Below are 27,967 nucleotides of genomic sequence, written 5' to 3' on the forward strand. Positions count from 1 at the left end.
AGTGGCGTACATGACAATTTTGCATTAAAAAAATAAGGTAAAAATTGAGTGCTCCGATTTCGGCGAGATTTGGTTCCGCAGTAGCCCTACAGTACAGCTTTGACATGCCGCAGTCAAAACTCGAATCGGACAACTTCGGTTTTTTGGGTCAAAAATTTTCATGATGTATAGTCCATGGTATTTTTCGGACCAAAAAATCGAAGTTGTCCGATTCGAGATTTGACCACGGCACGTCAAAGCTGTACTGTAGGGCTACTGCGGAACCAAATCTCGCCGAAATCGGAGCACTCAATTTTTACCTTTTTTTTTTTTAGTTTTTTAGCATAAAATTGTCTTGTACGCCACTGTCTTCATAAATCCAAAATTTGTCACTCAATAGTTCTGCCATACATGTGGCAGTCGGAAACTTATTGAGAATGTGTTACGTTACTTCGTATGCTGCATATTCCACATCGTTTAAAACAACAAACACTAGATGTCTTTTATTTAACATTAAGTTAATATAACTTTAAAAATGAATGGCCCAAATATAACCTATGACCTTACATCACAAGTTAGTTCAGGTTCTTCGATTAGGTTTGATGGAATAGTGAACGAAACTACCGATATTTTTCCAATAGGTTTTATTTCTTTTTTATATAATACTTAACACTAATTTACTCTAATTTATATGTTCAAATAATAAATTAGGAGGGAGTGTCGAATAAGTTTTTCTTACTTTTTTCTTATTCTTTATTGCACTGGCGTAGATAAGATTGTCGGGGGCCAGCACACGCAAACGCACACATATACACCCCACACGCCGGTGGAATGTAAACACATGAAAAAACAGACGATATATAAATTATAAATATATTATATAAAAACAAACAGGGGTCCGGCCCGCAACGGGGACCCGACGACCGCCATCACATTGTAGCGACCAGTACGTGACTGGCACCTTAGTATAAATCTATTCAAATCTACCTATAATTATTTATACAGGGCGTCGCTAAAAAAACAGCACAATAGTAAAAAACGAATAAACAGTTGCGCAGCTATGCCTCGAATAGGCGGGGTAACAATCCATAATAAAACACAGCCTCGCAAAGCCCAAAATACTTTTTAGGTATTTTTCCGTCACTTACGTGAATTAATTGTCTAAATTACATTATTATTCACAATATGGTACACTATCGAACATTTGTACAAAAAAAAATTAATAATTCTTTCTATTTACACTTAAGTATTCTTTACAATAAGCTGCGCGGGGCACATATCACTTTTTCATTTATTACGACGTCTCGTGTGTAAGAAAATATAGGAACATGTCTTTTGTTGCCGAAGTAGCTTACTGAAAACTGAAGGAACTACTGGAAGTACAAAACTACCTATTTAGACAATTCAAATTAAAATATATGCACCCCACTCGAACAGGCTTTCAGGTCTGTTCCAATCGGACGCAACTACGATAACATCCAGACACGCGTTCGTACATTTTCCTTCTTCTGGAGGTCGCACCCGACCTCACTTCAAGGCGTCGAGTCACTCAGCATTGGATTTCCTACAAGACGATATCAAAAGCGTCCACTAAAGTTGTTCCACAAATTTACTAAGTTGATCCTGAGGTGTCATGGCCGGCAATTCATTCTCTTGTGTCGCAGAGCTCGCGGGACTCGCGTGCGGGTGCAGCGACGAATGATTTTGCCCTAAAGGTCGCAGTCAATAAGTCAGGAGACACCTCGGGGGTGAGAATTCCATCGATTGTTACCTAAAAGTAATTCCGGCGATGCTAAATCATGCGGCGATGGCTGAGGGCCTCGGGGACTCGTCACGGGTTGGTTACGAGGTGAAGGAGCCGGTCGAGAAGAGGGACTCGGCTGTGGGCTTCTGATTGGGGGCGGACTTCGTACGCTCTGCATTAATTGCTGCTGAACCGACGATATTCCCTGCCCCTGTGGTGGACCCATTATTCCTGTTGGCAATTTCGCAATTTATTCTCCATAAGCCTTAATTATTAACCTCATAAGTTACCTTGAGGCGAGGGCACAGGAGGCGGCGTAGGTTTCAACCCTTGCATCTGAGGATACTGTTGTTCATTGAAGGCGTTATTGTATGCCATGTGGGGTTGACGGATACCCGGTAGTCGCTGTTGGTAAGCTGTCGGTTGTTGAAAGCCCGCCTGTTGATGCTGTTGTTGTTGCTGCTGAGCGGCCACGGCTGCTTGTTGCTGTCGTTCCTGTTGCTGCTGTCGCTGCAAGGCCATCAGTTGTTGGTGTTTATACCTGGAATAATAATATTGATCGTAGTATAAATAGTATAACATTTTAATGTTGTTTTGTGAAGTTACGTCGACTTACCATTGCTGTTGTTGAGGTGTGAGTGGTTGCCCAGAGACTTGATTCATGCCCGGCTGTCCCTGATTCAACATCCCTCCCTGCATGGCCATCCGCGTCGGATGCTGTTGCTGCGAGGCAGCATTCGGCTGCGTGAGCATATGCTGCAGCTGTTGAGGCGCATTGTTTCCTCCGGCTTGCATTTGTTGAGCCTGCTGTTGCACCTGTTGCCGTTGTTTAATGAAGGCAGCCATCAGTTGAGGATTTGCCTTCAAGATCGACAGGATTTGTTGTTGTTGCTCGGGACTCTGGGGTGAACGCAGAGTTTGCATCAGTTGCTGCAGAGCCTGCTTTTGGAGTACGTTCCCAGCAGCGGCGACTGCCACTGCTGGATTACCCAGAGGTCCGCCTCCTGCCGCACCTTGACCACCAGGTCGAATCTAAAAACAATTAAAATTTTAATTAAAATTAGATTAAAAGTTAAAAGTTTGAGTCATGATAACAGACCAGGCTATATAAATGCAATAATATATAATTGGTCCATTAAAAAAAAACAATCTTACATATACTTTTAATATAATTGTCATTGCTACCACTTTGAAGATATTTTCCCTGGACCATCCCCCTCGATTTTGGTATATCACCAAATTATAAGATTTTTAATATGTTTCTAGTTCTTTCTTAATAAATTGATGCAATTCCCGAAGGATGACCCTTTATAATACAGTTACAGCACATACCTGGCCGGCCGCCACTTGTCCAGCGGCAGCTTGAACATTGGACGGATTGCCGCCCATTGGGGCAACACCAGGATTCATGGGTTGACCTTGCTGTCTGATTCCAGGACCGACTGCTCCAGCACCAGGATACCGTTGTTGCCATTGATCCATCGGTAACAAGTTGCCACCTGAAACATTAAAAATTGAAGATGGAAAGTCGACAGTAAATAGATGTGTGCTACCTTGATTGCCGCCCATATGGCCAGGCATTCCTCGGATGGGCGGCGGTGGCATGTTTTGGTTAGTAGGCACTTGTCCGGGCACGCCCTTGCCGTAGCTCACGTGAGGTGCCTGCTGCCTGGCGGCTTCCTCTTGGACCTGTTTTACCACTTGAAGAACATTCGCAGGTGGCGTTTGGGTGCCGGGTTTGAGACCAATGCCAGATTGATGCGTTGACTGAATTCCCATAGATGGATTTGGCAAACCTTCAAATAATATTTGTTGTTGCTTTTGCTTGTTACTTTTGTCATCATCACTTACCAGAATTCATTCCACCGACTGGACTAACTGCCCCGGGCACTACTTGCTGCCCCACACCGGACACGCCGCTGGAATTGCTGCTGGACATAACATTTCCAGTCGGCGTCGTTCGCGACATCACAGCCATCCTTCGGCGCAACAATTGCGCCTGTTGCAATCGTTGTTGCAGCTGTTGCTGCTTCAGTTTGTACTTGATATTCGGACAGAATGGCACCGGGCACTGCGAAACCGAAACATCGTTCAACAAAAATCAAAAGCGGATATGTATACGTATATGCTACAATTCTGACAATTTAAGAGATGTGATGACAAGTACCTTGTTTTCCGGACAGTTTTTGGCGTGGTAACAGCATAAAGCGATGAGCTGCTTGCAAATAGGACATCCTCCGTTCGTTTTTCTCTTACACATTTTTGTATGGTTTACGACGCGGCTCATCTTTTTGCAGCTGGGCAGTCGGCAGTTCGCGTCTCTGCATTGACATGCGTGCACCAGAGACTGTATACATCGCTGCAGAAAAAAAGTTCAACATCCAATTCGACCGCTCGTTTTCTTCCACAAACCTGTATGGACAATTTCCTGGCTTCCTGCGGATTAGTCTTATTGTTATCACTGGGCGAGCTAGCGTCGTCCAACAATCCGAGCTTCTCCATTTTATGCGGATGACCCACTTTCTCGTAGCACTGGATGCACAAATCAAAGTCTTCACACAAGGTGCAATGGTAGCGAGTTTCCACGTGGGACTTGCACTCGTTGCAAGTGTACACGAATTTATCCTGGCCCTGATTATGCAGCTCGTACAGCATGGACATGGTGCTGTATTTTGCACGCCGCAGCGACGAAAATTCAAAGTGTTTTTCGCGGGCCATGGTCAAAAAGGCGTCACGACCGTCCATAAGATCGCAGCTTATAAACGGATCTGGGTCTTGTATAGGCTGAAAGAAGTGTAAATTTCCGTCAGTTGGGGTTCATGAAAGGAGTGATGATTACCTTTAAACTAGCTGCTGATTGGACTGAGTGCAGTCTGATAACAAAGAACACGTCCTTGTGCTTGTCCATGGTGGCAAAGATTTTCGCAGACAAATCGTTGCCCGTCTGCGGAGTATTAGATTTCTTGTTATTGCTCTTTCTTTGGTTCGCTTTGGACTTTGTGCTCTTTTTCGCCTTCTTTTGACCCTTCTTCTTGCCGTCTGGTCCCACTTCACTCTCTTCCATCGAAGAAAAAATCTAGAAGTTTAATTAGGCATTAAGAATTTTTCCCATACTACAAGAGAAACTAGAAATGAAGCCAGAAAAAGATACAGAAGAAATACATTGACAAAACCACCACTTACGGCAGCTTCAGCAGCTTCAGCTTGCCGCCTCTTTTCCTCCTCCTCTTGGTCCAATTCCTTGATGCTCTCCTCGAGAACGTTCGGCCAAAAATCCCCCTCGAAATAGGGTAGATCCGCCGCAGACCTCAAGTTATCCTCCATGGCTTGTTTCAAAATATCCTGCAAAAATAAACGAACATCAAAAACACCGTAACAATCACTTTCAACAAGCAACATACTTTGTAATCAAAGATAATTCTCTCAATAATGCCCTTATCAAGCATTTTCTTATACCAGTCTTGCAGTCTCTTGGGTTTGGGTATTTTTTGGTCCAGGGGATGGCAATGGAAGATGTAATCATCCCCTTCACTGGGCGGACAAGCCCAAATGTGCGCCATCGTATAGCCCAACTGTTTAACGTAATCAAGATATCCCAGCAGTATTTCGTGGTATACCGCAGTCCTAAACTGCTTGGGCTTAAAAAAATGCACTGAATCTAAGTAAGCTATGTAGACACGTCGCGTGTTGGGAGACGGACACTCGCTCCCATATTCTTGCACGTGCATACCGAAGAAACATACGTCCACCCCGTCTATTTCCTCAAACGCGAATAAAGCTTTGGCGCGGTACGGAAATTCTCCCGATAGCTCGCCAGTTTCCACAAATTTATTGCGCATTCCCTGTTTTACTTCCACTGTTTTTTCGCTACTGGAAACCACCCGGATGTGAACCTCGCCGGCACCCGCCTCCTTCTTCTTCAGGAAAATATTCACACGATTTTCAATGTAAATGCCCAAATTCGTGACAGGTAGCCGCTTGGCGTTAAATTTATTCTCGCGGCGCTTCTGACTTTTCATTTTCAAACACTCCTCGCAAGTGAAGCCTTGCGGCCAGATCGCCTCGTGGTGCAACACGCAGATGCGGTGCAACTTACGCCCACAATCGGTACAATTGACGAAGGCTTCCATCTCAAGGTGGTCATTTTTCATCTCTTTGAATTGGTCTTTTTTAATTGCTCTGCAGATAAGTAATTCAATTATTATCATAGTAAAGTAAGTGAGAGAGAAATGGTTTACGTTTGTGCTTGAGTCGGATCGTCTCCTAGCGTGACTGTGTCTCCTTGGATGTCGTGGAAACACTTCTGGCAAAAGGTGTATCGATCTGAACCCAAACCGTATGCCTTCAGGCTGAAAATTTAGTTTAGTCATAAAATTGCAATTTATACATTTTTCATAAAGATTCATAAAGTGTCATGGCAACATATACGATGATTATCAAATCTTAAATTAGTATACACGCAACATACTATTTGATGGTGTCAGGGAATAGGAGATGAAAACAAAAATAAATCTCTAAATTCGTCTTTTCAATAATCAAAAATCCCTCTTACCTGTTTTGGTAACTGTAATACTTGGCATCTCTGGGAATAGTACACAACTGCTTGCCATAGCAACATAACACCTGAGGATTAAACGTATACTTGCGGCCACAACAATAGCCCATTGACTGCATAACAGGATCAATTTCTTGCTCAAACACCTCCGATAACTGAAATGAAACTCGGACTTGAAGAGACATGAAAACTAACTTAACCTAACTGTCTCACCTTTGTGCAATACCTGTACACTCGACTCGTCTTCCTATTATATAGCCAGGCATTGTCGAACATGAGCCAAACGTCATCTACATACTCCCAAGGATCCTGGTACTGTCCCAGGTCCAATTTTCTCTTGATGGTCGACAAATCCATAGGCCTCTTCACTATATCAAAATAATCCGGAATTCCCAAAGTTTTTGGATCGACAGGTTGTCTGAAAGGTATGCTTTCCGGGTCTTGACGATAGAGCTTTTCTAAAGTCGGCATCAATTTTTGGCGCAGCTCGTCCGGTTTAAAAACTAAGGGGCAAATTAGTAGCAAAAACATACTTAGGCCTAAACAATAATTTTACCTTTGACTCGTTTGCCTATTTCTCCACTCGATGAGGTTGCGGTTAGACTATCTGAAGTAGGTTTAATATCGGCGGAACCATCTTTAGTACGATCCTCCATAGAACTACCCTCATCTTTAACTATACATCCCCCTTCCTTCATGGACCCCATTTTTATTTCAGACTTAATCTCAGATTTCATATCATTGTTAATGTTCTTGCCGCCCATTCCGTCGCCATGCATATCATTCTGTGAGGAACCGTCCTCAATTTCTTGCTTAATCTCCATGGGTTCACTCTTCACTTGGTCCAATTTCCCTTTATTTCCTTCTGAAGGGGAAGAAGATTCGTCGTTATTATCGGAGGCTGCCATAACTGCCGCCATCTGAGACGACAAATTCGATTGACGAGGCGCGTTCAGTGCAGCTCGCTCCGCGCTGCTCATGCCTTTTCCCATGCTCGAGGCGCTCGGGGAGGCCTGAATTGGGGTTGCGGGGGCCGGGGACGGACCTCTTGAGGAGTTCACCGATTTAGGACCTGTCGCATTCGGAGTTACGTGAGGCGTTGGGACCTTTTCATTATTGGGCAACCTGGATTTAAAGTGGTAATTTGCAAAACTATAAAAAAGAAGAGAGAGAATAAACTACTGCCCGGAGGATGAAGGTGGAAGGCCCCATTTTCAAAGCCCAGTTTTTTATATTAAAGACAAACATAAAAACACTTACCTGGGAGTTCCGTTTTGCTGTAAAGCGTTGCTGTTAGGCTGAGATACTTGTAGTTGAGGCGGCTGTTGTTGCCCGAAACTGGAAGGCGACGGAGACACTCTGTTCCCCTTCAGCAAATCAAACTGATTTGGCTGGTTCCCCGCAGGCGAAACTTGAGGCAAATTAATCGTTGGCCCATTGGAAGTGTACTGGTTTTGCGTCGACGTGGTACTGCCCTGAGAAAGCGGATTACCGAATGGGCTAAGACCTGGATTTGAGGCAGTGGGACTAGGTCCCGGCAATCCGACCACGTTTGGCTGTTGTGGCGCTTGCTGAGTTAAACATTGAGGTCCGCCAGAATTTTGTTGTTGAACCGGAAATACCATTTGCGTGCCTGGAAGACTCCCCAAACCCAAACTCTGTTGAAGGGAATTCGGAGATCCAGGCCGAAGAGGTTGATGAGGCTGCACCAACGCTGTTGGCCTTACAACTCCCTGGATGTTCGGCCTGTTGTTTTGCTGTTGCTGCTGCTGTTGCAGCTGCTGTTCTTTCCGTTTTTGCCTCTTTTCCTCCAACTCCTTTTGAATTTTGTAAATTTTCTCGGCCAACAAGTGGTAATATTCTGATCTCGAATTAGCCATTTCGTACATATCGCCTTCCACTTTGCGCGCGTACGCCACCAAATTGTGCATTCGTCTGTCGAGCAATGCTTGAGGATCTGGGGTGGGAAAAATTGCTTGGACAAGTTTATGAACCAAATGATTCCGTAAGTCGGCGGTGACTGACTGGTGCCACTCTTTGGTCCCGGTTACGGGCGAAGCAGTCACTTGCCCAGGCTGAAGACCACCTGGTAATTGACCAACTAGACCCTGATTGGCAGCTTCAGCCCCACTCGCTAACATATTTGCGGCGTTGGTCAAGTTCTGTTGAAAAGTGTTCGTCTGTGGCTGATTGAGGGTCTGGTTTTGTCCCAAAACGTTTGGAGAAGGATCATTGCCTATGGGCAAACTGACATTGGGGGCTAAACTGACGTTAGGAGCGACGCCTTGAGGACCAGGAGGTATAGGTCGCAAAATGCCGGTTGGACCTCGATTTTGAATGGTCTGATTCGGATTTATTGGCAGCCTGATGTTGGCTCTAGAGGCCACAGCGTTTGGCAGTAATCCTCCCGGAGGATGAGCGGCGGGACTAGTCAATCCCAAAGTATCATAAGTTCGCCTTATTTGGGCGTCGGAAGTATTAACGGTTGGCGGCTGAACAGCGGCATTCTGGGGCACGTTGGCAGTGGCGGTCGCCGCGTTATTACTGCGGTTCCTGTCTGCCTGCTTCAGCGGCAAGCAGACAGGACAGTCTTGTCGGATGCAATTTTTCCAATGGCTTATAATTTGTCTGGACGAACTGCAATGCGCCACAGAGCAGCTTCTGCCCGCGTTACAGGTGGTCATATGATTAAGTACATTTTTCATGGTTTTACAATGTGGCAGTGTACAAGTCCAGGCTTCTCCATTAGCTTGAGTAGACTCCCGTCTTTGACATTTGTGAGCGTGGAGCAACAACACGAGCTGTTGCTGAATCAGTTTACGTTTCTCTGGGTCTGAAATAGAGGTACATGAAAAACCTCAATACTGCATTTAGGCGCCAATAAAACGCTTTTTTTCATAACCATATAAGAAATAGTAAAATATCAAAACAACTTTTTTAACATTTCTAGTTTAAGCGGAAAGAGAGCGTGGACCAAAACTCAAACTCGTACAAGTGGCCGTTTTGTATATTCGTATCTAATATATAGTCAATGCATTTTATACACCTAAAACTTAAAATCTTACCAGTAGATGAAGCGGCTGGGGCACCAGGCTGTCCAGGTTGATTCTGCGTAGCCTGTTGAGGTCCCGGTTGTGAAATGCTGGGTGCTCCTGACTGTGGCTGAGCTGGAGACGGAGCTGGCGGCTGTGTTTGTACAATGCTGCCGTCCCCACCCATGGGGACCATGGAACCCACCGGTCCCGTGGGAGGTGCACCGAACCTTGGATTTGCGCCAGACAGTTTCTGCTGTGGCGTGACCACTCCTACTGTAACAAAACATACATTGGAAATAATACATCAGGCCCCCCTTCATTGCGCAGTGACGTGGAATACGTACCGGGTGGTCCTCCCTGATTTAAATTCGAATTGGCATAGGGATACGGAGGATTGCCGGGAATTCCCTGATTTATGGCGCCTCCGATTAAAAGGTTTGAGTTTTGTAGGCGAGATCCGCCGATGTGTAGGCCGCCGTGAGGTGCTGGTGTTCTTTGTTGTATGTGAGCTAAACGATTTATCATGGTACCAGGGCCATTTTGTAAACCCTACATAAAAACAGGTATAAAAAACAAACGATAAGAATATGAATCACTCAGATACTAACCTGAGGCACATGACCACCTGGATGATGAGGTTGACCTATCATATTAGGTCCTGAGGCGAGTTGAGGCTTGCTGACAGCCCCGCTGCTGACCACCAAGCCTCCTCCCATGCCCCCCATGGAATTAATATTACTGTTAGTCATTATCATGCTTCCTCCAGCTGTGTTATTAAGACCTGAAAACAATTTATTACACTCAAGACTTTAAAACTTAACTAGTCAGGTGTGATTTATATCAAACTAGGAATTTGGCATAATCTATAGGACTTCTTTGATTGAGGGGTGCTAAATATATAACAAACGTAAAAAAAAGCTTTTATTTGTAATCAGTGTGTTAAGTGAACATATTTGAACTCGGACGCATCAAAGCTACAACGGTTGCCGGTATTAAAATTAAATGGATTTTAAAAAAGTCAACGAAAGTTTTGACAGTTCTGCTATGGAGCACGCGCCAATAAATGAAGGATTATATGGAGGAAGTTGGGAGTTACCGGAAATAGCACATTATATAATAGTCTTTCGGACGACGCCAAATCAGTTAAGGATTAACACGAGAGAAACGTACCTTGGATGGAGGTCATAACATGAGGACTACTTCCATTATTTGCTACATTCTGCAAAACTGCAGCATTTGCAATGCTTGAGGGTAAGTTTCCAAGGTTTATCTGGTCGACTACTCCTCCCTTGGCCACAGACACATTAGGTGGCGATTGTAAATTGGCGTTTTTATTTCCAAGTTGTTGAAGTTGTTGGCCTCCGGCCAGCAGGGTGTTACTAACCAACCCTTTGTTCTACAGAACACCAATTAAACAAATTCAATGAAAGAAAAGAGAGACAAACATACCTGTTGCAACAAATGATTGATCTGTATCTGCCTGATACTGTTCGCATCAACAGCATCCATGCCATTTTGCATTCCACCGGGTCCCGGGCCTTGAGCCGGAGGTTTTTGATTGCCCATGTGATCGAGCCATGAAGAGGTAGAAATTAGCTCGTCAGGAAGGTCATTTTCCAGATCAAGCATATTAGCAAGGACATCTGAAAGTGTTTAAGTCAAAATTGGGATATGAAAACATACATTTCAGGTCTTTTTAGACATAACACATTTTTGAAAGAATTAGGATAAAATATTGTCTATTTTCTTTAGTATATTCTATTTATTAATAATACTTATAAGAACAATTACTAGAATATTTAAAACCAAAGTATATGTATAAGATTTTCTGCCATTCAGCTTAAAGCATGTAATATCCCAATACATCTAATAACATTGGTCAAAATCAATTTAAATATCAAACACCTCAAATAATGCTTTATTTGACTGAATAGTGAAATTTTAATTTCACCAAAGAATTGGTTTACACTTATTGGTACCTTTCATGGAAACTTAAAAAATACATTAATATAAGAGTATACAATTGAAATTCACAAGTAATTAATTGGTAAATGATCCAAGTGTAAGACCTATTATCTTAGAAGTATTTGAATATAATTTTGTGCAATAAACTTTTGGGTATTTTCAAAAGTTATGCATTAAAGTTCCTTATTTTACGAAATTGTTGAGGTCTTTATATTTTTTCAAGCATAAAAATCATATTCGCAATAAAAACTTGTCCACACTAAAAGATTTATCTTGTGGGCTTTCAAATCTCCATTACAAAATATATTCTGTAACCACATATAATTTTTTTTTCCCTACGAGCGTCCTATGAAGCAGTTTTACCGCACATATTAGCGAGCTGAAAGTAGCATTAACCACATGTGTGCAGTTAAAAGTTTTACTCAGAGGCATCAGTCAGTGTCAAAAATATTTGTGTAAAACAGCTATTACAGACTCCTCTAAGTAAGGAACAATTCTTGAAATATGCGTTAAACTATAACTTAATGGGGGGGACGGATTAGACAAACACGTGCTACTTATTTAGCTGGGCTGCTGCCTGTGCTTTTAAAATTTATGCAAGCTTTATGGTTCTATGTTTATGGCATTACCTGATGGATAGCCCTTAAACTTAATTTGGGTTTTAATAGAGAAAAAGTTCAGATTTAAAAGGAAATGGTTTTTTTGGTAATTTTTCTTTGCCACGCATAAAAATTAGAAAATTACAATATTTCTATATTATATTTTTAGCACCAAATATTGAAATACTTTTACAGAAATAATAAAAAGTCATACAAATTCAAAATATGGGAGATGTAAACAACAAGGTGATATCTTCATAGATTTAAAAAATACAAAGAAACTATAAATGTTTTTTAAATTTTATTATACATTAGACTAGTAGAAAACTCAAAAACATCAATTACGTACATATGTAGGAAAAATCGTGTTAAGAGTAAATTTAGGTACCGCTATCAATACATCAAGTGTGCAGTAAAGATGTATGGAGGTGGGTATAAACATCCCCTGATCAGTCTCTAAATAACTTGCAACCCCACCTTTGTTTTACCACTTACTGCATTGTTTCTCACAATTTGAATAAAATGATCTTATGTTAAAAAAAATTAACTCTTTAAAATTTCATAATTTTTACATTATTATGGACAATGACAAGGAATCTTTCAGACTTCTAAGATAGCATTACTCAAAAATGAAAATTCTGACTCCAATCAGAAAATAAAAGTAAATTTCAGTCTAAGAAAGATCTATTGAATAGATCTGAAAGATAGATGGTCCTGTTTTATATAGGACAAAAAGTGCTATTAGAGGAGCCACATCTATTCTTTATTACATCTTCAAATTAGTTCAAATAAAACAAAACCCAACTTGAGGAAATTTTTGCTTTTTTTGAGCAGGAATTCTGAAAAAGAGGTTTGTTTTGTATAAATAACCACAAGGGTTTTTACACCCCAATGGTGAGCAACAAATTTGAATAATTCTGTATTCTATATCTCAATATACACTGTTTTATTTTTATTCCCGCATAAATGATGAAGATGTCATTTTTCAAAAATACAAATCCCTACAGATGACGAGGAAAATCAAATATATTTGACAGTATCTATCGTTTGAGGGAGCTCCCCTTGAGTTGAGCAAAATTTGAAATTTGATAAGCTATTTGTTACTAATATTCTAAAAATTACTAATATTTATTATTAATATATACTAACACTATGTGTTTGTTCCATCCAACCTTCAGATTTCAAATATGATATTTCTCGAGGATTTTTCCATGGCACTATGCTATGGTAAGGTGTTGCTTTTATATGGAACAGAATAATCACTTTCAGCAGGTCCTTTACAATAATAAAAAAACACTAGGACACAAATTGTTTCAAGGCTCAAGATCCAAAAAAGAATAAATACAACTATATAGGATTTTGGTTATGCATATTTCAGATGCTATTTTCTAGCTTACATTAAAAAATATAATTTTCTGAAAGTCAGCTATTTTGTAAAAATTCCTAATTTTAGTTTCTTGAAGAGTAAATTTGGATAAAAACACGGGAAATGTTTTTATTTTCTCCGCTAATATACGCCTCTCCCGCGTTCGGCCAGGACATGCTGGCGTGATTATAAACAAAAAATGGTGAATTCTACTCACCGGAGGAGTCCGAGGGCCCAGGAAAAGGGTCCAACTTCTGCCTTTTGGCATTCGGGGGCCCATCTACGAGATGATCGGCCATATCGGTACAATGAAGTCTACCGATTTACAAGCCAAAGCCGTAGCTCTGGCCCAAAAATTGCGCTGACCAATCCAATTGCTCCCAATTTATTTATGCCAGGAAAAGGATAAATACATGATTTTTTCGACGGAAATCAGAAGAAACGGCGAAAAACAGTCGATGTACCGAATGTTCGATCGTCGATGCATCTCACAAGGCACATAATAATCAAACAAAAGTCAACCATCGGCCATTATGAACTCGACTAGTTCGGCCTGTCGACTACACTCCGCGACGGCCCACAACCATCTTCCGTCAGATTCACAGAAACAATCCCAAGCGAAATCACGAGATTTGTGCACTTCTATCCACAGTTTTTTACTATCTACAGTCAAATTATTGCACGGAACACATTCATAACACTCTTTTTGGCCAAAAAGACAGCTTTTCACCACACGCAACTAGAAAACGAAGTGAATTCGTGTTAATTTCGACGCGACCTCAAACAAGCAACATGGCGGCTATTTGATGAACTTTTTCTACGCCTGTCAGAAATTTCTGTCTAATAAAACCTATTCGCGTTCTTATTGGATTAGATGAGCCACGTGACACTACCGCGCTCTGCCATTGGCACGATATCTCCGGAAGGAACGCCGTGACGTACGTCCGTCGTCACAAATGACGTGCAGACCCGATAACACCGAAGATACCCGAATCTGCAAATCTTGGCGGAAGAATTGGATTTGTAATTTTTCTGTTTTCGAAAACATTACCCAATATAGGATCGTATTTATTTGATAAGGCAATAATGCGGTCAACATGTCTTCATAGAGCTTTGAGTATTTGTAATGGTGATGGTCATTGATTGGAAAATGGTAAAATCATGATATTTAATTTTTTTTATCCATGGAGCCCTCTGAAGTGAAGTGGGCAAAGCTGCGAAGAGCGCCAATACAAATTCATACTTTAAAATTTTATTTATTGAACGAAAATAACTAATTATTATAATAGTAGCAATAACAATAATAATAATTGTTAATGTTGCTTATTTTTGTTTTATTAAATAATGCAGTATCATATTCTGTATTCATTGCTACCCAGAGGATTTCTGTTCAAGGACAAACTCTTCGTTGCAGAAGTAAATTTTAACTGTTATAATTTCCGATTCTTCTTGTTAGATTGCTGCGTTTATGTTTTTTTTTAATATATGATGCTTAACGCGTAATTCATAAGGAGCACGATCTATACAAGTTCCTAATTCTTTAGAATATCATCTTGACAAATTGGAGGTTTTATAATTATTATTGTTCTGGAAGTAGCTCTTCAATCCCGTTTTGTGCTGTTAACTTTAACTACAAGCAAATATCTTTAGAAATTTCGAAATAAAGCCTTTAAGTATTGGTAACGTTCTTTGTTTGAATAGTTTTCAAAGTTCTTTTCATGCGTAATTGGCAAACAAATATTATTTCTAAAATAACAGAGGGACATCCTCAACACCTCACCTCCCACAAAAGTGTCTCTTCTTGGATTTAGATCTCGATTAAAAAACCTTTGTAAAAAATGAGGACCAGCAGAATCACTGGAAACACACGATGTTTCTTATGTGAGATTCCATCAGTGAAAAATATATAGCGCGAGTCTCGACCAGCCCAATTTTTATCCCAACAAGCTCGGCCATAGGTGGGTTTTAAGAATCTTTTTATTCAGGCTTTACATATAGTTTGTACTAGGTAGATTTTATAAGAGGAAGAAAAAGCGGGGAAAGTCTGTACAGTTCAAGAATTTATTCTTAGGATATCTGACTACAATACAACTCTAACACTTTTATTTTCCCTTAAGAGGATTCGGCACATGCCCATCACAAAGTAAAAAGGAAGGGAAGGGATGTTCACTTTTTCTCTAATTTTATTTAAGAATAACACTTAATTTTGTTAATTATATCCCCCATAATCTTAAACCTTTGAGTTCGTCCAAACCCACGGTAAGGGATTATTTTTAATTGAAAATAGCGTACAGTTCTACCGTTCAAACAACCCCTATTTATGTAAGGCATTATTTCCAAACAAAATAAAAGAAAAATTATGCAAAATGTACCAAATGTATAACCACATACAAAAATAATGCTAACAAAATAAATTAAAACTTTAAAGTATTTTAATAGTCCAATATTTTTCCTTACTGTTCGATACTATAGGTTTAAGAATTACTAGTGAGGCTGGCCATCAAAAGCTCCATTTTATGCAGAAAATTCCTGCCCTCCATTTTTTCCAGTCGCACGTCCCTAAATTGGCCGCCTAAGTGTTCCCACTTCCGTTCCGTCACAAGACGACTGGGGAAAAAATCTGACCTCGGTGAATGAGCCACAGACACCTGCATTCCACTGGCTTGAGGCTCACATTTGACTGCTATAATTCTGTCACCAGTTGGAGATGCTAAGAGACAGGATGCTGCATTTCCTAAAGGCTCTACTGGGCCGCTACCTAAATGATTGGAATTTCCCAATGGTTGCCAACCAAGGGTTTTAGCTAAAGCTTGAACGGCTAAAATTTGGTGTTGGTTTATATGGCAGAAGATCAGATCTCGTAACTCCTGCGGCTCATAACTCATATTCATTACTTTTCCGTCTCTACAAATTTCAATCATTCCGAAAATCGCAACTTGATATAAAAGAAACTTACCGGCAAACACATTTAAGGCTTTTCTCCCCCACGTGAATAACCAAAGGAGTTCTACACACTGCATCATATCCATGGGTAGATATGTTTATTTTCACACAGCTCTGAGTGGGGCTGTTCAATGTGTTCCAATGAGACGAAATTAAAGGATCTTTGAATTCTTTTGCGATAGTGTCTAAGACATACTCAGTCCGCATTCGCATGATGAAATGTTGTGCTTGTTTTACAATTTGCTCGAGCAAAGTTTCCTGTTTCGTCATTTCCAGTAGTTCATAACGATCCGCAGCCATTGGACCTTTGAAAAATGTATTTAAAAAGGAAAAAAGGATTATTTAACTCTTACCAGCCATCATTCGCTTTTTCGACGGCCCTAAAGGACCAGTGGCCGGGTGCGGGAATGGATGATGAGTATTTTTGTGATGCACTTCCCTAAGGAGCTGATGTAACGAGTGCTCCAACACATGATCATGTTCACTTTTTGAGGGAGACGGCTTCTCAAATTTCTGCAAAAATATACATAAATAACTGAATATTAATGGAACTTCACTACCTTGTCTCCTGAGGTGGAATGTCTGAGAGCGATAATTAGTTGAATCCCAGGTAGAACTGTTGCCATTATCTGGTTACCAACCACCATATGGGGAATTGGTGCTTGAAGTTGAACAGCTTCCTTGGCGAGTTGATTAAAGAGTTCTTTGCAAAATAGGACATTTTGAGCAGCTTCGAGTTTTTGCTGCCAGTGCATATCAGGGTTAGAAGAAGGAGCTCCAGAGCCTAAGAGGTTAATATTGGCAGAACAAAGGTCTTCTTGATCTGGAAAATGAAAGAAAAACTCTTACTTACAACTACACATTTCAATGCTTCGAATAAGAAAAATTTATGTGAAATATAAATAAGAGATGCGATGAGGTAATCCTCGGCCTGCGACCAAATGAGGTTAACGAGTACTTGTGCTAGTGTGCGTGGCACTGGTAATATTGGGGGGTATTGACCTCACAGACTGTATTGATGGGGTTGTGATCAGGGAGAGTGGGCCGGAATTAGAGTTCCACCATGTAACCTACATGTATTAAGGTCGAAACGTTATAGATAAACGCAAAAAATAAGAAATCAGGGAACATGTGTGATCTCGATGTCTGTCTCATCAAACCTGTAAGAGTAGTTGTACTGTATCTAGGCACTAAAGTTATTAATTTATGTATTGAGTAGGCCGACTTTCCTGAGGCCTGTAAGTCGATTTATAAGAATAAAGGGAGCGGGAGCGATTGGGATCCTGTAGATCTATTTTCCACTTGCAAGTATCAGCGTCCAAATTTAAACAATAATAAACTCTTTATAAGTTATAATCTCCAAGTGTCTTTGATTGTCTAATATATTATTTCAGGATCTTTGACGGGCAACTATACGAAATTGATTGAGAACCTTGGAATATTCCCTACAAAGTTACTCAAGAAAGATCTATAAAAATGTAAAAAAATTAAATTCCTTCATTTTTCTGAAAGCGGCAGAACTCTTCTAGTTTTTTCCGTATTCAACTGGGGCTTTCTTTGTGCTTGTTAACACGGAATAAATTCCATTTTTTATTAATTCATTTGTTAGTTACAAAAATTTAAAGGTAGTGGATAATGTCGTATTTAACTTGCCATCGTTATATGATTTAATTTTTTTGTGATTCCAGATAGTTCACAGCAAAGCGAGCTCCAACAGTATCTTCCTTTACATGTTTCAATAGGTCACACAGTACATTACAATACTAGTGGCGTCACCTTTACCTACTTAAAAGATTTTAATATTATTTTCTTTGGGATATGATTCACAATTGTTTCATGACGTCATGGTGTTCCAGAGCTACCTTTGATAAAAATGCCAAAATAATCCAATGTGTAGTAACCATAAACAGAATTTCAATTCTTTTCAAAAATAACTGGAATTTTTAATGTAAGAATCTGTATTTTATTCTAATGGATTGACGATATTTGCCAAAAATCTAGATAACGGATGTATATAGGTCATCCAGTACGAAAACCTATGCATGTCATAATGGTGAAACTCAGAGGTGTTGCCAGTTGTATGATAAATTCAGTATTTCTTAGGCTGCGGCTACTCGCTACAAACAACACAATGGATGTACAATCTGAGTAATTTAATAAGAATGATATACACATTTCTCTCCCGGCATTCATTGGCAACAAAAGACCGTTGTTGTTGCTTTCCCGTGCAAAATATCCTATTCAGGAAGCAACAAGCTCCTTACACAGGCTATTTAACTGCTTTGGCATATCGAAAAACACTAATAATAGACGTGGAGTATATTAACACTAGCCGCTGTTCTTGAAAGAACAGTTTGTGATAAAGAGATTACCAGTAAAACGGGAGCTTTGATAGAATTCGACGAAACTTGAATAGTATTTACGTAAACACAACTGTCACAACAAAATAAAATGGCGAAATGGGGAAGCGTAATTTACAAAGGGATGAACATGTGACAAATTTGGCGACACCGCGCCCTGTTGCCAACATTGCAGTTAATATTTCCATTATTTATGTTCAAGTTAAGTTTAAATATTTTACTAAACATTAACGGGTATGTTATTCTTAGATCTAAGAACTAGTTGAAATTCATACATATAATTTTAGTTTATCTAGAGACGAATTTCTCGTTGAAAACTTTTCGTATTTTGAACGTAAGAGCTGGCAATGAAATTACGTGGTTTATGACGTGCATCGGTTTTTCTTCTGGATTGTTCTGTTTAATTTAGCGTAATTTACATCCTTCAAAAGAGCTTCAATTCTTTACTCGTAAGTAACACACTTTTATTGGTGCCCCTGTGGTAAGATTTCAACCGTTTCTTCTATACAAGAGTTTAAGCTCCAAAGAGGTTTTTGTTTTTTGTTAGTTCTTTATAAATTACGGAATTAATCCCGGTTAACATACTTATAATAATGGAAAATAGCAGTTCTTGGGTTCACACAGCAAAACCATTTAAAATGTATTACCACAAAGGTAGCACAGGAAAAACATGCCACTTCCAAAATAAACAATTCCTGGGTCCGTAACACTTCTTCCTCTTACCTTTAACTAAGCAATTCAGGACTACTTGTGAACCTTTTACAGGAGCGACTTCGACGTGCGAAAAAAATCAGCTGGGAAGTTTACGCGTATCAATCGTGTATTCACTACATTTAACTGAATTACTTGAACATTATTTTACAAGCAATCAGAGATTAAGTGTGGCTCGCAAACGCTTTGAATTAACACTAACTCACAAACCCCATTGTTGCCGAATTATGTCGGCGTGAAAATATTGGTAAAACCCGGGACTTACTTATTAAACCCACCGAAAGTGTATATTTTAATCTAAACTTGATCCCCGAGTTTCCGTTTATAAAACAGAGTGGTGAGCTTTTTCTTTAAAAAACTAATAACTGGAACTTCCTGTACATTCCTTCGCTAATCACAAATCACAATCACTTCCTCCGATAACCTCGAACTTCTCATAGGCCACGTCCACCTTCCCTTACGTAAGTTTTGACCAATCGCGAACGACCATTCCATCAAGTCCCTGTCCCCTAGGAATATGTGGGAGTGAGAACGAAATTTTGGCCGACGTTGGTTGGTCAAAAAATATAATTCTCTCTTTTATTGCAGCATTAGCGGCCGGGAATCATTCGCTTATAGAAAATGTGGAGAGAATCTGTTATAAGGGGAATCAGAATTGGTGAGAATTTATGTGGGGTAAACACGCGATTTTTACTTTCGGACGTCCAAGATATATACTACTTTTCCGCGAAAACTAATTAAAAGCAGGTGACAAATGTGAAAAAATGCAGGAAACAAAAATGTTTTTAAATTAAACAAAGATTTGAAGACGTTGACTGGTGAACGTAAGTGACGTACCACAAACCAGCTGGGGATGGTAAAACCTGATCTGACAACAATCAACATGAAAAATAACTTACTGGCTTTCTTTTCAACAACACCACCAATGTCAACAGCTAAATTTGCCAATACTTTTGACCTGAGTATATCCCTGGACCATAACATTAATAAACTGATTGATACAAAAATGCACTCTTACCCTTCTGGCATAATACTTCTATATAGGCCACCCCCTGCAACTCTGAAGGTATAGATACTTTGAGGGCACTGCTTGGTTTTATAGGAGCTATAACACCTGGCAAAGGGCTGCTAGGAGGGCTATTTTGTTTTTCATCATCTTCTGCCTTTGTTACCTAAATTTTATTAAATTTATTAAGCTAAAGTATTATATGAATTTCTCTAGATCAATTCATATAATACTTTAGCTTAATCCACAATTTACCTCAAAAGTCCCAGTTTGTAGATACTTGGAACCAGCAGTTCTGTAGCTTAAATCTCCAATAATGGTGTTAGACACTTTTTTCAGTCTCCAGTTTTGTCTGAGCCTCAACAATTCTATGTGGAAATCTAAAGTTGTGCGGTTTCTTACTGCCTCATTTTGTGAAGTTTTCAGTTTTTCTGCACCAGCCAGTAGCACATTGGAGGCCCCTAAAAATAGACATTTTTTGCATTAATAAAGTAACTTATACACAAAACACATGATTACCAGCAAGAGCTTTCTTTCTAGCATAAATTTGCACCATAGTCTTCGTTTCCAAAGCTTCCTGCTGCACAGGATCTAAGACCATATATCTCTTGTCTTTGGCAATTGCCAATACATCGGCCAAGACACAAACCTCTTGATGGGCATTTTTCAGTTTGTTTCTCACGGAGTCCCATGGCCAAAGCGACGAGTGAAAGGCATCTTTGCTGTCAGTGTCTGACTTAGAATCCTCCATACTTTCCTCCCGTTTAACCTCAACATCTGAGGTTTTGCTGAAGTCGATTTTCTGGGCATATTTGACTAAACTCTCCGACAAAGTCAGAGGTCTAAAATGCAGTATTTCATGCGTGTTAAATAAAGAGTAAAGCAAAAAACATCTTACGGTTGATAAAGCTCAATCCCGTCGTAGGTTATTTCTTGAATTTGGTTTTCAATTGGAGCCTCAACTGAGATGTTCACGCCATTGAAAGACATAATGTGTTTTGGGACCTACTAATTAGAGGTAAGAAAGTTTATTAATTTCAACGGTTTTGAATGTTTAAGTTTATCCACAAAATGTTACAATAAAAACAATAACAGTGAACATCTAACCTCCAATGTCAGTAGTGTCAATGTCAATCAAAAAGACAACTGAGTGTTAATTGTGAGGCTTATACCTACAAGGGAACACAATTTTTTATGTATAGGATACAATAGACAACGTCACGATGGCACGTCACACGAGTTCATCAACTGATCAACTTGTCAACGTCAAGTATTTCTATTATCAACAAAATTAATAAATCGGTCTCATCGTTAAAAATTGAAATAATTAATGACTGTAATCTACTCCGCACTTAGTTTCTATAAAAAACAGATAACTTAGCTGTAGAGTGCTTGAAGTTGGTTAAGTAATTCGGATATTTTAGGCTCCGTTTTGATTGATAAGATAAGGAATACTGCACCAAACCCTTCAAATATCGCTAAACTAATGTATTGATAAGTAAACACGTTACTACGCATTGTGCAAGAGATATATCCCTTACAAATTATAACAAATTTAAATTAATGGTTAGGCGCCACAGTCACAATTGAGTAAGTTTTACAGTCATGTCCAATAGTGAGCTTCGGAGGAGGAAGGTAAGTTCCTGCATACATAAGATCAAAAAACCTTTAAAAGAACCTTTAAATATGAGTTTAACTGAATACAACTTCTTGCTGACTTGGAAAATTTATCTGAGTATATTTTTATGTTTTAATATAATTTAACATTATAAATGCTATTATTAAATCACTTATAATATGTGTTGCAGGTCAAAGAGCACAATGAAAAGGCCACAGGCAAGAAACGTAAGACCAAAAAGTCTGAGACTAATTCCATTCATACATCTTTACTTTGCCTCATTATAAGTGCCACAGTTTTGACTACTTTTCTAGGTAAGTTTGAAGAAATGTAAAGTGTGTTTCTACTTATCTATACACCAGTTAACTATTCAAAATACATCCTGTTTAGGATGCAGTTTTCAATTTAAAACTCATCTAATCAGAATGAGTTTCAATCATATTCCATCTATTCCTTGCATCCTACTGCTAGATTGGATCATTCCAATTTTAAATTGCCAGAAATACTTGATTTTAATGTTTTTGACAAGACAGTAAATATCCAACTTCAAAGCCATTTTCAAATCTCAACTGGATAACTAATGAGTTTACTTCACTTTTGAATTCCTAAATCTTAGGAGTTCTGTGTTAAATCATCAATCATAAAGAAACATCAACCTCCTTTATTACTTGAAGCCAAACAATCAAAAACTAACTTTTTCCAGTACTTTATACAGACCAAATCCCATGGTTTTTGGGCAATAAAATTATAGATGATTTAGCCAGGCGCTTTCTTGGTTATTACAAGCCAGTTCATGCTGTTGTTATTGACGCGGGCAGTACTGGGTCTCGAGTATTGGCCTATACTTTCCATAAATCATATTTGGGTAAGCAATAATTTTTGTAATAAAAAGTTATGTTTTGATGCTGTTTTTAATGATTCCTTTATAGGGGATAACTTAGTGTTAGACAAAGAATTGTTTGAGTTTAATAAGCCTGGCCTGTCCTCTTTTGCCAGTGAACCAGAAAAGGTAAATATTCATCAAGCTCTTGAAAATGAAATTCATGTAGGATTACACATAATGCTTTTCATTTATTGCTGCAAGTCATACCTTGACATTAAATCAGTTAAGATAAATTTATGAATTTCATAGAATTGTGAAACTGACTATTATTTATTTCATAACATTGCTATTAGGCAGCACGAAAAATCGCAGAACTTTTGGAATTGGCCAAGAAAGAAATTCCCAAAGAATATTGGGGAAAAACTCCTTTAGTGCTCAAAGCTACTGCAGGCTTAAGAATATTACCCCAGGAGCAAGCTGACAATATATTAAATGCCTTGCAAGAGCTATTTAATAAAACCCCTTTCATAACTGATGAAAACTCTATTGAGATTATGGATGGTACTGATGAAGGGATATTTTCCTGGTTTACCGTAAATTTCTTATTAAGTAGGTGCATCATACTTAAAAACATTGCATTCAAATTGCATGAACAAGAATTTTAGATAAATTGCACTCAAGTCCTGAAAAGACAGTGGCTGCTTTGGACTTAGGTGGAGGTTCCACACAAGTAACCTTTGCAGCATTAACTCCTTCCAGTCTTAAAGAGACGGAGAGCGTTCATGAGGCGGTGACTCCCATAGGAAAAACTCCAGTTTTCACTCACAGCTATTTAGGTTTAGGCCTTAAAGCCGCTCGAAAAGCTGTAATTTCTCATCAAAACGGAGACAAATTTAATGTGACCTGCGATTGTGTTAATACTGTAGTCAAAGATCATAAGTTTCATTATCATGGTAAGTAATTTTTTGGTGGATATTTATTTTCAATCTCCAATTCTTGGCACTACTCTTACAAGAAAGACTTGGCTATTATTGATCTTTATTTTACATACAAAATATATTGAAATGAAATTTATTGTTTTAAAATTGTACAAGATTAACCTCCAAGACCTCCTGCTTACTAATGCAGTCCAGCCAAATGTGTATGGTTTTTGATTTAGTTTTTCTAGATTAAATTTATTTAGTTTTTTAAGATTTTATATTCTATTCTATTGTTGTTGTTTTTTTAAATACAGGAAGTGATTACTTTGTCAGTGGCCCCCAAGAGGATTTTCTGACTTTTCAAAAAGTGAGTGATGAATTAACCGTAGAAGAAATTCCTATAGTAAACTTTGCCAAATGCTCAAAAATAATTGAAGAATACATTCATGTGATATCAAGTCAAAGGAAGCCCCCAGAAGAGCTTCCCTTGAAGAGCATATTTGCTTTTAGTTATTATTACGACAAAGCCAGTCAAGTTGGGCTGATTGATTTTTCTAAAGGGGGACAAGTGAAGGTATAATTATTTAATATTATTAGCTATCAAAGCGTATTTCATAGTACGTTTATCAGGTTGAAGACTTTAAAAAGCAAGCGCAAAGAGTCTGTCATGAAGCCAACATTGAGCAACCATTCATATGTATGGATTTAACATTTATTTGGTTGTTGCTGGAGAAAGCGTTTGGACTTAGTCTGGATACCAATATTTATGTATGAGTTTTGGCTTTTTGATGTTGGATGAGCAACTAATAACATTTTTTACAGCTCTACAAAAAAATATTGGGACATGAGATTAGTTGGGCTTTAGGGGCTGCTTATGATGAATTAAGAAAGGCCAACGTCGTTTAGGCTTGTAAATTAGCAGCCCTAGTGCCTTATTTTAAACTTTTGCAATGTTTAAGTAAACCTCTGATTGGGGTATCAGCACAGAAAAGACACATAATTTTCCATACTTTTATAGCACAAACTACAGAGTGTGAATATTTGTAAATATCCCAGGGATATGTAAAAGTAAGCTTTTATTGAATAGAAGACTTATTTTCTCTGGGAAATAAGTTAGAATTTTGAGCGTACTCAGAAGTAGATACAAAGAATATAAAGTAAGTAATAAAATTAACAAAATTATTGCTTTATTTTGTTACTTTACAAATAATTCCATTCTGTAATATTATTACTTTATATTCATCATAGCTACTTTTGTGCAAAAACTGAAGATTCAAACTTAATAAGTTTTTATAATTATTAATAATTCTTGGCGGAGGACGGTAATTCGACACGGGCATTTAATTTACATTGGGCTGTGTAATTGATTCCAATTAGTTTGTTTTTGATAATACTTGTACAGCGTTACTTTAAATGATAAGTTTTAAATAAATTATGAATTAGCAAAAAATGTAAAGCGTGGTTTTGAGGGAAAATAAATGGGGAAAAGCATACATTATGCCAAGCCGTGTCCTGTCGTAAAGAGTTGCGTATAAGGTTAATAACGCAGTTAATATCTTAGGTTTGGTGGCTATAGAATAACTCCTCAAAGCTCTTCCCTTCCCGATCCTTCCAGAGCGTAATGCAAGAAAAGCGACGTCAAGGCTGAAACAATTGCCATTACACTTATTTGGCATGAAAGCTAACGAAGCCCTTTGGGATTCTCAGGCGCATGAATTTATAAATATCATCTCTAATCTCGTGATAATCGTAGTCTGGAGCTCATAATTTTAATTAAGCATTATTTACAGCGTACTGAAGGTTCCTGGATTGTGGTATATTTGCCGTATCCGACTACACACTCACGTTCTCTTTCAGGAGAAACTTCTGTACAAATTTTAAAGCGACGTGGTTTATAATTAATCTTTCTGTTAGTCATCACGCAAGCTTTCATTCACCAGAACATCAAGAACTTCTTCACATTTGTTTTATATTAATTATTTACAAAAATTTGAAATTTACTTGGCACCTCATTTTATTTAAATTTTTTAAAATTACGCAATCTCTGAGTGAAGGAGCGAAGAAATGTCTCCAAAAGTGACGAATGCCACTGCGACGAAAACCCGCGTGGCTTGTCACTCAATGTACTGAATGATAGTCATCCATGAAAACAATTGAGTTGAATTTTATGCAGGCGGCGTCACAACGAATCAAATGACTTACGAATGTTATTTAGTTCTTAATTAATGCTAATTCGTTAAAAAAGAAATACGTTTGTTATCGTCGATATGAGAGATTTTCTTGAAGAGTTGGAGATAAGGAGGGGTTGTTATGTGTCAATTACTTAGAATTTGACGCGAATCTGAAAATGAGAAAACATACAAGGTGCGCTATTGCAGTAGGGAAGCAAAACGACAAATGCGTAAAATACAGATCCCTAACTGTCAGCGTTGCTGACTGCTTCAAAACAACTTATAAATCGGCTCTGCTATGGCACTACCAACTTTGTTTGTCAGCCTCGGTCGAAGGAGCGTTCACAGGTCAACCAGATTCTAAAGCAGTTTTCGCACAAATATAGGTGCGAGTCTGGATCTTTTTAGTCGCTTAGCTCTCCGATAAAGCAAGCGCTGGGTATTGTGAATACGCCTCGGTATTGATCGTTTATTTACGGTTTGCTGTCCTTTCCGGTCTCTCTCTAGCCGGCAGTGTCTCTTTTTCAATCTTCCATTACAAAAACGAGACGAAATATCCTCACTGCAGCGAAAATATTTGTGAAAAATCCGTCGAGTTTTGATCTACTGCTTCGAATTTGGTAACTAAATATCTGATCTACGAATAGAAAGTCTCCGTTTACCATTTTATACAAAGTTTAGCTGCGAATATCCGACATCAAATACCTTCCACACCGTTTGATTTCTTTCACAATCCGACGCCATGACGCCTTGCCGCCTTTAGTTCGCATTTTCTTTATTAATTTTCATGTAATCGAAACGTATTCGCCTTCAAGTTAAATGCACAACAACTAAGCCTTTCTGCAGGCATTAACTTGGGTATTAAAGCCAAGACTCCTCGTATATATACTTAAAAGGAGACTTTTCAACATGGTAGCTAAAACCCTCTTTCATGCATCACAATCCCCGTTTCCTCCGAATTTTCGGCAAACCGTGCCCCGCGACCCTGTTACCAAAGACAAATATCTGCAATTTTCACAGAAAGAAGATCTACAGTATGGGCGACAGAAGTACAGAAAGAGGCGCCCGTGTTTATGTAGGAGGCCTCGAAGAGGGAATCAAGAAAGAAGATCTTCAGGAGGAGTTCGAAAAATTCGGCAAACTGAACAATGTTTGGATAGCACTAAATCCCCCCGGTTTTGCTTTTGTAGATTTTAGCAGCCCATCAGATGCAGAAGCTGCTTGTGATAACCTCAATGGAATAGATTTCTTGGGGTGCAAGCTTCGGGTGGAAATCGCAAAAGAAAGGCGCGGAGGCGGTAGAGGAGGAGGTGGATTTAGAGGGGATCGAGGACGAGGCAGAGGTGGCCCACCGAGGGGAGGCCCCAGAAATTTTCCTGATCGAGGAGGTTTTAGAGGGGGCCCAGGAGGCGGAAGATTCGATAGAGGTGGACGTGGTGGTGGAGGTTTTCGAGGCGGCAGGCAAGATGGCGGTGACCGATTTGGAGGCAGAGATTTCAGCCGGAGAAGTGACTTTGATGATGAAGGTGGACCACCGAGGAAGTTTGGTGGTGGTCGAGGTGGGGGAGGAGGGCCCAACTACCGTTCCCGGTCACCGATGGGAGGCCCAAGGCACTAAATGTAGACTACATGTAAACATTTTCATATTAAGGTTGGCAGGACAGCAAGAATCTGTTCTGTAAGTAATATATTCATCTTTTTTTTAATATGTAGACACATTTTTTTGGATAACTTGCATTGTTCTCAGGCTTATGACTGTATTTCTATACCTACAGGTTTTAGGTATTTAATTGTTCTGTTGATTTTCCCTATTTGGAGATTAGGCTTCTTCCCAAGGTAATAATCTCCTACCTTTATAGTCAAAAGACCTCTGTCTAGTGTTTAAACCTTCCTAATTTAAGCCTAATGACTTTAAAATTTGAAGTTTTGTAGACATTATGTTCAATTTTCATTTTAGACTGTGGTAATATGAACATAACGTTTGTGTTTGCCTCAATTTTATCCTCAAATCTTTGCAGTACAATAAAGAGGAAGTTAAAAGATAAACAGATAGATCTCTTTTTTTAGGACCAAAAACATTAAACCTGTTAAGGGTGGGTAGTTTGAAAGAAAAAAGGGTTTCTAATATGGAACACAAGCCGGTAAAGTAACGTTAGTGAAAATTGACCAACG

General features: G+C 39.1%; 4 protein-coding genes across 7 annotated transcripts; 2 read left to right on the forward strand and 2 right to left on the reverse strand.

Moving 5' to 3' along the window:
* Positions 1 to 606: 606 nt before the first annotated feature.
* Positions 607 to 14,045, reverse strand: nej (nejire). 4 transcript variants are annotated; one of them, XM_066389594.1, is made up of 23 exons: positions 13,461 to 14,045; positions 10,763 to 10,956; positions 10,484 to 10,709; positions 9,922 to 10,094; positions 9,658 to 9,862; positions 9,344 to 9,583; positions 7,539 to 9,111; positions 6,835 to 7,403; positions 6,492 to 6,781; positions 6,276 to 6,433; positions 5,962 to 6,072; positions 5,125 to 5,902; positions 4,907 to 5,065; positions 4,563 to 4,799; positions 4,136 to 4,507; positions 3,891 to 4,082; positions 3,575 to 3,794; positions 3,277 to 3,519; positions 3,056 to 3,222; positions 2,340 to 2,755; positions 2,014 to 2,264; positions 1,751 to 1,954; positions 607 to 1,688 (listed from the first exon to the last, which is right to left on the reverse strand). In XM_066389594.1, exons 1-23 carry the CDS (start codon positions 13,540 to 13,542, stop codon positions 1,570 to 1,572), a joined length of 7,179 nt encoding a protein of 2,392 aa, XP_066245691.1. In that variant the 5' UTR covers positions 13,543 to 14,045; the 3' UTR covers positions 607 to 1,569. The 4 variants fall into 4 exon arrangements, with proteins under 4 accessions (XP_066245691.1, XP_066245689.1, XP_066245690.1 ...); XM_066389592.1 differs by having other exon boundaries at positions 6,835 to 7,430; XM_066389593.1 differs by having other exon boundaries at positions 9,344 to 9,586.
* A 1,498-nt stretch (positions 14,046 to 15,543) lies between these two features.
* Positions 15,544 to 21,386, reverse strand: MED17 (mediator complex subunit 17). Its single transcript, XM_066389182.1, has 8 exons — positions 21,162 to 21,386; positions 20,783 to 21,105; positions 20,519 to 20,724; positions 20,276 to 20,429; positions 16,747 to 17,009; positions 16,540 to 16,699; positions 16,200 to 16,491; positions 15,544 to 16,147 (listed from the first exon to the last, which is right to left on the reverse strand). Exons 1-8 carry the CDS (start codon positions 21,251 to 21,253, stop codon positions 15,718 to 15,720), a joined length of 1,920 nt encoding a protein of 639 aa, XP_066245279.1. The 5' UTR covers positions 21,254 to 21,386; the 3' UTR covers positions 15,544 to 15,717.
* Positions 21,387 to 21,741: 355 nt separating this feature from the next.
* NTPase (ectonucleoside triphosphate diphosphohydrolase NTPase) lies at positions 21,742 to 24,747 on the forward strand. Its single transcript, XM_066389307.1, has 9 exons — positions 21,742 to 21,898; positions 22,072 to 22,195; positions 22,585 to 22,746; positions 22,811 to 22,890; positions 23,058 to 23,313; positions 23,370 to 23,657; positions 23,939 to 24,198; positions 24,255 to 24,392; positions 24,447 to 24,747. The coding sequence occupies exons 1-9, from the start codon at positions 21,869 to 21,871 to the stop codon at positions 24,528 to 24,530; spliced, it is 1,422 nt and encodes a 473-aa protein (XP_066245404.1). The 5' UTR covers positions 21,742 to 21,868; the 3' UTR covers positions 24,531 to 24,747.
* Positions 24,748 to 26,260: 1,513 nt separating this feature from the next.
* Positions 26,261 to 27,841, forward strand: Rsf1 (Repressor splicing factor 1). The gene is made up of 2 exons (XM_066389311.1): positions 26,261 to 26,415; positions 26,816 to 27,841. Exon 2 carries the CDS (start codon positions 26,832 to 26,834, stop codon positions 27,411 to 27,413), a length of 582 nt encoding a protein of 193 aa, XP_066245408.1. The 5' UTR covers positions 26,261 to 26,415; positions 26,816 to 26,831; the 3' UTR covers positions 27,414 to 27,841.
* Positions 27,842 to 27,967: the final 126 nt, after the last annotated feature.

This window comes from Euwallacea similis, chromosome 4, assembly GCF_039881205.1.
Source record: "Euwallacea similis isolate ESF13 chromosome 4, ESF131.1, whole genome shotgun sequence".
Classification (NCBI taxonomy): domain Eukaryota; kingdom Metazoa; phylum Arthropoda; class Insecta; order Coleoptera; family Curculionidae; genus Euwallacea; species Euwallacea similis.